The 9,052-nt window shown below is 44.9% G+C and overlaps 1 protein-coding gene across 1 annotated transcript in view; it reads left to right on the forward strand.

Moving 5' to 3' along the window:
* The window catches only part of sim1a (SIM bHLH transcription factor 1a), a 20,746-nt gene extending 16,655 nt beyond the window's left edge, over positions 1–4,091 (forward strand). Inside the window, exons 10-11 of the mRNA XM_085803403.1 lie at positions 717–1,134; positions 3,349–4,091. Coding sequence (XP_085659529.1) covers positions 717–1,134; positions 3,349–4,091 — 1,161 coding nt within the window. The remainder of the gene's footprint in view (positions 1–716; positions 1,135–3,348) is intronic.
* Positions 4,092–9,052: the final 4,961 nt, after the last annotated feature.

A 9,052-nucleotide genomic window follows, 5' to 3' on the forward strand; every position in this document is an offset into this window, starting at 1 on the left:
AAGAGGTTTCAACGTTCGTTATTAGCAGCTCAGTGTTGGAAACAGCTTCTTCTTGTTCTTATCCTTATAACATCCAAATGAAACATCCAGAAATATAATCGTCTGTTCAGTCACTGCTGGGTTGAAGATTTCAAATGTAGCTTCCATGTTATTAAAAGTGTCTCTGAGGATATGTTTAAAATCTCTGCTATAGTTCAGATTTTATTTCACATGGTTTTCACACATAAAAAGTGAAAAACTGGACCTGAACTCTGACTTCCTGAGAAATGTGGATTTAAACCCACCACCTGTTTGCTGTAGGTTGACAGGTGAAAGAGCAGCAGCATCATGTTCAATGAATATTAAAGCAGAAGTAAGCGATCCGGTGGTTTTGGTTAACTTCTTGTCAGCCGATGGAGTTAGCAGTCCCCGCCCTCGTCCCTACGTCACCACATTCACACGCATCCCTTGGCTGCACACACAGAGAGGACCGCCCCTTTATGCCGTTCTCTCTCCTCATTGGATAAAGGTTGTAGGATACAAGAAAAGTTTTCTCCTCGGCTTTCAGCAGAGCAGAGTGACTGACAGACCCGTGTTTCAGACCAAACACTCTATATAAGTGATTGCTGTCGGAAGATATAACTATTTAAGACTTATATTAACACAAATATTCCACTTACTTCTGCTTTAAATAAGTTATAAACATAATTTTTCTCTCTCTGATCTCGTCTCTGCAGTTTCCCAGTTTCCAGACGGAGCGGTCTGAGTCGGACCAGGACAGCCCGTGGGGCAGCAGCCCGCTCACCGACTCCGCCTCGCCTCAGCTGCTGGAGCAGAGCGACGGCCTCGACGCCTCCTGCGTCTACAGACAGTTCACGGACCCTCGGACGCCGTGCTACAGCCCGTCTGAGGAGCAGCACGCGCTCACACACACGCATACGCACACACACCTCCACGCGCACGGCGGTCAGGGTCAGCGGTGCGAGCGCAGTCGGTGCGAGGCCGGGCGCTACTTTCTGGGAGCGCCGCCGTCAAGCGGCAACGTGTTCTGGGGCTCGGCGCGCTCCGTCATCCCGCTGAGCCGGAGCTCCCTGGAGAACCACGACGGCTTCCACAGCGGCGTGCCGCACATCACAGCTGTACACAACTACAACGGTGAGGACCAGTACTGACTCAGCAAACACTTTAAAGGGATAGTTCAACATTTTGGCAACCATAATCCCTATAGTCATAGCAGTAGGTTCATCACCTTTAATTATCGGTGCATGTTGTTTTGAGATCAGCGGGGCAGAGACATGAGCTGCTCAGTGAACACAATGGAGGTGAACAGTACAGGTCCCCTGTCCCTCATCAAACTCATCAAATACACAATCCAACAACTCCACAACGCTCTGGTGGACAAGTTGTGACCTGCACATTCACCACGCTATGAGATAATAACACAACGTTACCAGACAGAGTTGTTTTAGAGGTAAATACAGAGACTGTTTGCTGAAAAACTGCCCCTGACGGGAACACGCATCAGTGGTTTTGCATGAATTTCCCTCTAAAACAACTCTGTCTGGTAACGTTGTGTTATTATCTCATAGTGTGGTGAATGTGCAGGTCACAACTTGTCCACCAGAGCGGTGTCGAGTTGTTGGATTGTGTATTTGATGAGTTTGATGAGGGACAGAGGACCTGTAACATTCACCTCCATTGAGCAGCTCACGTCTCTGCCCCGCCGATCTCAAAACAACATGCACCGATAATTAAAGGTGATGAACCTACTGCTGTGACTATAGGGATTATGGCGATAGGAGGATTTGCCAGAATGTTGAACTATCCCTTTAAGAGCAACCAGACCTTTGTTCTCTATGTTGCTGATGGTAACAGTGACATCATCCTCTGTGATCATGTGCCAGTGTTGTGTTTGTCTGACAGAAGCTCAACTTTGATTTTTATCCCGTTTTAAGCCGCATATGTTTTTTACATCCTGGTGCTTTGAAGCTCCAGATCTGAAGTAGAAGAAGGATTTAAGTTATCAGACGTCTGGATCTGAAGTTATCAGAGGAGGAACAAGCTGTTGAAATGTTGCTCAGCTCAGTTTGTAACAGTTAAAATCACAGAGTTTGTTTGATTCCTGATCCTCTGACGCTGGAGGAATCCAAACCAGGAAGTTGGTGGTGAAGTCCCATGATCCCACAGTATTTAATGACGTCATCCCACAGCGCCTTTGATTAACTCTCTGGGGGCTGTGATCACACCGACTTGATCAGATCAGTAAAAAAAGAAACTTCAACTTGACACATTTAACTTTTTTGACTTTGACTTATTTGACTTTCATAAACCAGGTAAAAACCGGAGATATGATAATTTAATGGTACAAAAAATATTTGTGCGGGGGAGGCACAAACTGGAAAAAGTGGTCGAATCAGCTGTGGATTCGTTTTTCAATTCGAATTTGATGATTTCTGTGTATTTCTGGGCCCAGTGTAGGTTAAAGTGAACATTTAACTAACAGATCATATGGATGAAGTTGTGCTGAAAAAAAAGACACCAAGCATGGGCATGTTAAACATCTTTTTAATGTGGTATAATATTACGGCAAAATCAAAGTAGGACGGTGCTGAGTTCAGATGGCCATGTTCTCCCCCATGTGCATGGTGGGTTTTCTCTGGGTTCCTCCCACAGAACAAAAACATGCAGAGGTTGCTTGGCGACCTGATGCTTGTAGAGCATCAATGTGAATGTGTTTCCTGCACAGATCTGCTGTAAAGACAACAGAAGGACGGACATGTTGCTCTTGTATCAGCATCAGTGATGGGAATAACGGCGTTATAAAATAACGGCGCTACTTTTTTCAGTAACGAGTGATCAAAATAGTTACTGTTTCCCCTGTTATAACACCGTTACCGTTACTGACAATAAAATGCACCGTTACTTGACTCAAGAAGTTCCGTCACAACATAATAATACACCCGTTAAAGTGTAGCTACGTTATATACACTTTTTTTCACAGTTTAACTTGAACTAACCAACTTACTCAGTATGGTTAGATCCAGATAAACGAGAGGTTAGGAGGGAGAGTCCAAGTAATTTGACATATTTGAGCATTTCATAAAAAGAGTAACGTAATAGTTACTTTTCCTGACAATAAGTTTATTTATTTAAAAGTTTAATAATCAGGGACAATGCACGTTAATGAAACATTTTAACAAGTGTAAACATGCCAGAATTAGCCAAAAGGCTATTATAAGGCTAGTTATTCAGTTACTAACTCAGTTACTTTTTGGAGAAAGTAACTAGTAACTATGACTAATTACTTTTTAAAAGCAATGTGCCCCAACACTGTTCAGCATCAGTCTTGTTTACCTCCTGTCCCCCCAGGTCAGACCCAGTGGGACGAGGACAGCGTGGTCAGCTCTCCGGACGCCGGCTCGGCCAGCGACTCGGGCGACCGTTACCGCGGCGACCAGCAGTACCGCTGCAGCCTGCAGGAGCCGAGCAAGATCGAGACGCTGATCCGAGCCACGCAGCAGATGATCAAGGACGAGGAGAGCCGGCTGCAGCTGAGGAAGGTTGCCCCCCACCCTCCTCATCCTCCTCCTCCTCCTCCTGACTCCCCGCTGGGCCCCGTCGCCGCCGGCAACGGACTCCCCAAGGCCGCCATGGGTCTGTGCTTCACTCCGGAGTTCGCTGCTCAGGCGCCGCTGGTGTGCAGAGGGCTGAGTCATGTGACCAGCAGCCCGGCCGGTAGCCCCGCCCCCTTGTCGCGGCTCGGCAGCCCGGGGGCCGAGCGCCTCCTCAAGCCCAAAGACTACGACCTGCCCCCCCTCTCCGTACCGCTGCACCACGCCGCCTTCGGCCGCTCGGGCTCCTGCTCCGCCTCCCCTCCCCCGCTGCCCCCCTCCCTCTACCCCTCCCACTCCCACTCCCACCCCCACTCGCGCCCATATTTGGACAAGCACACGGCCTACTACGCGCTGGAGCAGCTGTACGACCCGGAGAGCCTGCGGGGCGGCGCCGGCCCCCCCACCCACTACGACGTGACCCCCCACCTCCGCATCCCCGCCGAGCAGACCCCCCCCGCACACAAAGGCACCTCCGTCATCATCACCAACGGCAGCTAACGCTCAGCCGCCGCCGCCGCCGCTCATGACGTCACTCTTTCTGTTTCCATCACCGATCCAGATCCAGATTACAGAGCAAAATCTCCACTGAAACGTTTGGTTTGTGATTGTTGAAGGAATAGTAGCATTTTTTTAAAGTGGGGTTGTATGATCTACAAATAGCCCCTAAGTACTTTAATTGCAGTAGAAGACTCCCTGCACTCCTCCCGTTACCAACGCCAGCCCATAATAGCCCTGCCCAGAGATTTACAACATACATTGTTGTGAACAGACCCAAAGAAACGGCCTATTTTCGTGGCCAAATAGAGGTTTTACCTGAAAAAAAATACACAGTTCCGTTGTTCGCTATAATATAATTTTAGGCCACGAAAATAGGCCGTTTCTTTGGGTCTGTTCACAACAATGTATGTTGTAAATCTCTGGGCAGGGCTATTATGGGCTGGCGTTGGTAACGGGAGGAGTGCAGAGAGTCCTCTACTGCAATTAAAGTACTTAGGGGCTATTTGTAGATCATACAACCCCACTTTAAAAAATGCTACTATCCCTTTAAAGGGACAACGAGGAGTTTTGGAAAGCGAAGTGTTTTCACACTACATTTACCAAGAGCCTCCGCACGCACGGTGAAATTCTTGGACCGGCGAAAGACGGACGTCTTGCCAAGAATGTTTTCATTCATCAAGAATGAAAGTCAGAGGTTCGAAGACGATCAGATACCATCGTAGTTACGACCATAAACGGCGATTCGGCGGCGTTGTTATCATGACCCGCCGGGTAGCGTCCGGGAAACCGAGTCAGATCGACCAGCATTTCCAACATTAATTAAAATAACAAAATAATGATAGAGACAAAGCGATATATTTATCGAAAATGGAGCCATTAACAAGTGTGGGTAACGTAGATTCATCCACATTAACGTGAGACTTTTTTATAATCAAACAGAAACTCCTCGTTGTCCCTTTAAATGTTTCACAGCAGCAGATTCATGTTCATCAGTGCGGTTTTCTCTGAACGGGTGCTATGTGAATATTCTCAAGAGGAAACAACAACAACTCACATCATCTTTTACATCAGTGCCTCGAGTCCTGGGAGCCGGTGTTGTGTCGTTTTTGAGGAGTTTGGTGGGAATAAATCTGAAACAGAAACAGAAAAGATGAATATTCACCACTCTGAAAGATCTGACTTGATCTGAATAGAGCCAAAGAAAATAAACCATCAGTAATGAGACAGATTGGACCAGAGCAACACAACACAACATAATAAAAGTCACACTAACAGTGTTATTTGGCCCTTTTCCACCGGCGCCACTCGGCTCGACTCGACTTTCAGCTCGACTTTCCAAGCGAGCTGAGCCAATACTAAAAACGTGACATCAACTGACTCCCGGCCACTGATTGGCCAGAGAGTGTCGCCACTGGAAGACACAAGAATCAGACGTGCTAATTTTAAAAACACACCGACATCAGCGACCACTGATCTGCACTGAGAAGAGAGGATCCAAAAGAGAGAGCTAGATGCAGAGTACTGTTGTAATGGAAAATGACCTTAAAGGGATAGTTCAACATTTTGGCAAATTGTCCCATTGCCATAATCGCTATAGTCATAGCAGTAGGTTCGTTACCTTTAATTGTCGGTGCAAGCTATTTTTAGAACGGCGGAGCAGAGCCGCGAGCTGCTCAGAGCTACGCTACGGAGGCTCATTATGGGATTTCTTGGTTTCCCTCATCAAACTCATCAAATACACAATCCCACAACTCCAAAACGCTCTGGTGGACAAGTTGTGACCTGCACATTCACCACGCTATGAGATAATAACACAACGTTACCAGACAGAGTTGTTTTAGAGGGAAATTCATGCAAAACCGCTGATGCACGTTCCCGTCGGGGACAGTTTTTCATCAAGCAGTCTCTGAATTTCCCTCTAAAACAACTCTGTCTGGTAACGTTCTGATATTATCTCATAGCGTGGTGAATGTGCAGGTCACAACTTGTCCACCAGAGCGTTTTGGAGTTGTTGGATTGTGTATTTGATGAGTTTGATGAGGGAAACCAAGAAATCCCATGAGCCTCCGTAGCGTAGCTCTGAGCAGCTCACCGCTCTGCTCCGCCGTTCTAAAAACAGCTTGCACCGACAATTAAAGGTAACGAACCTACTGCTAAGACTATTATAGGGATTATGGCAATGGGCCAATTTGCCAAAATGTTGAACTATCCTTTTAACTGAGTAGATTTAAGTCGAGTCGAGCTGTAGCTGTGTAGTGGAAAATGGCCAAAAGTCTAAACTTATGTGATGGAAAAAGAGAGAAACAGGACTTGACTCTCACTTAAACATCTGTCCCTCCCTCCCACCCACCCCTCCTCCACCCCTCCTCTCCTGACGTCCAGCTGTGTTCATCTCAGTCTGATGAGCTCTGTAACTTTTTTGCACTATGACAGACAGACAGACGGTGGTTCTCCTTCTTTTTTCAATGCATTTGGATGAGGAGGGGGCGGGGCCGGAGTGTGGGTGTTGTAAGAAGGTTGTTTGATGGACTTTTGCAGCGATGCAGATGAAACAACACGGGTTTTGAGCCTGAAGTGAGAGAGAGAGGTGTGTGTTTGAGTGTGTGTTTGAGTGTGTGTGTGTGTGTGTGTGTGTCATTTTAAAAACACACTAATATGCAAAGCCATTCTCCTCCTCCTCTGTCTTTTATTTTATTTTATTTTGTTTCGTTTGTTTGTTTGAATCCTTTTCAGGAAAGTCAAAATACAGATCCATGAGTCCTGTGGGTGATGAGACCGATCGTTGGCACGTTGATGTAAATTGTACAGCGTTCTGTGAACCATAAACTGAAGTGAAATCGTTGGAGGAAATGATTAAAGAGATAGTGGGGGAGGGGGATGTCGTGTTTTAATCATTTCCGCGTGACTGTAGCAAGACTGACACTTGTGACCATATGCAATTTGACCTGTTGAATGCTGGGTAAGGCAGCTTAATTGCATTCATTATATGACGGATCCCTGAAGCCGAACTGTTAATTATTCTTGTTCCGTGGGCATGTTTGTACGACACGATTCAGTTTTTCTCTCTTGGTTTTTCCTCCGTTACGTTAAATTATGTTACGTTACGTCCTCTTCGGTCTTTAGATGAACCTATATTTATACAAGTTTTGATTTTTTTTTGTTGTTGTCAAAAGCCTGAAATGTGCTCCATCTCTTTTTATTTATGGTGTACTGTAAATATGCTCCGAAAAAGAAAGAAAAATGCCACTACATTTAAGCACATGGGCAAAAACTGTATTTATTGAGTAAATGTTTATTTGTGATTTTGAAATAAAGCTTAAATCAAATCCAGTTAAACTGCTTTATTGTTTATTGATTGTGTTTATGACAGATGTGATTTAATCACAAAGGAAACAAAAAGAGATGATTATAATGTTTTTAAAATAGAACTTTTTTCCTTTAAAAAAAAAGAAAGCATAATTTCACATTAACAAGACAATGTGACAATGACAAAAAACACTTATTATAAATCACTTGCAGGCACTTCACTTATTTGATGTTAAAAATAGTCATAAAATATGTTTTATTGTGTTTTAAAATGATGTCAGGTGCTTTGAAATCATTAGTTTTTTGTCATGGAAACAAACTTTTCACAGGAGAAAGAAAAGACGGAAAGAAAATAACACATAAAACATAATTTTATCTTTATATATAGATATATAATTTTCATTATAGCAGTTTATGATTCAGTTGGATATTTAAAGAAAAGACGGAAAGAAAATAACACATAAAACATAATTTTATCTTTATATATAGATATATAATTTCCATTATAGCCGTTTATAATTCAGTTGGATATTTATTCTGGCTGAAACGTTACACAGGTTAACGGTGGCTGCACTGATGGAAATCAATGGCAGTGTGTGTTAGTGTGTGCGTTTGTGTGTGTGTGTACATTCTTCCGGGCCTCTGCCTCGCCTATTACTTCCATATTAAAAGCCTTTCATCCTGCTGGTTATTCCTCACTTTAAGCTCTTGTTTTAGCAGCTTCTCGTCCTCTCCGGCAGCTTTTCACTCACTGTGACCAAGGCTGATTTAACTCTGCCCATTAGGCACAAACATGTTGCTAAGAAACCAACAAGGCAGCGAGGAGAAGGAGTGTCAACAGCGAGGCAGGCTGAGTATTATATAGGGCTCTGGGGTTATTGGGCCTTTATAATGTGATGCAGACTTTAATCATGAAGCTAGATCTGACTCTGTGTCATCATCATCCACTTATAATGTTCTGTTTTCAGTGCAATGTGAAGTTTCACCTCATATTGTTGTTATTTCTGTTGCAGAAGCTGAAGAAATCACTGACAAGATTGTGTCCAGGAGTGTTGTGGTGCAGACTCAAGACTCAAAACATAGTAGCAGGGCCGGCCCTAGGATTTTGGTGGCCCCTAAACAAGATTTTTGTTTGTGGCCCTGCACTCTAAGCGCAAACACCAAATCACTGGTTAAAACCATAGACTGTAAAAAGAATGGACGTAGCGTCCGTGACGTCACCCATTGGTTTTGGGGAGTCGTTTTTGTGACTCAAATATGGCGGCCTGGACAGCGCCATGTTGGATTGGCCGGCCGAGAACCCGCCCACTGGCCTCGAAGCAGCCTGTCTCCGGACCGCTCCGGACCTGTCACTCAACGTTTCCGCGCCCTAATTGGTCAGAGTTTTAACCTAATAACAGTAAAACGGTAGAGTTTAAAAAAAATTCACCCCCCTCAGAGTGTGTGCGGGGGTAGAAACTATCGATTGAGAAAAAAAAAACGTTCTGACACCAGGCTTTTAACATGTTTACTGAGGATGTAAAATCGGCGATTTTAACATGGGGGTCTATGGGGAATGCTCCCTTCTGACACCAGCCCCCAGAGGAAGCCGGGGGGATTGCAGTTTTTTGAACGCGGAAGTGAGCTTCACTTCTCAGACCCACAACTGCCCCCTT

Source organism: Trachurus japonicus, chromosome 16 (genome assembly GCF_045865225.1).
Source record: "Trachurus japonicus isolate A0001 chromosome 16, Traja_1.0".
NCBI lineage: Eukaryota > Metazoa > Chordata > Actinopteri > Carangiformes > Carangidae > Trachurus > Trachurus japonicus.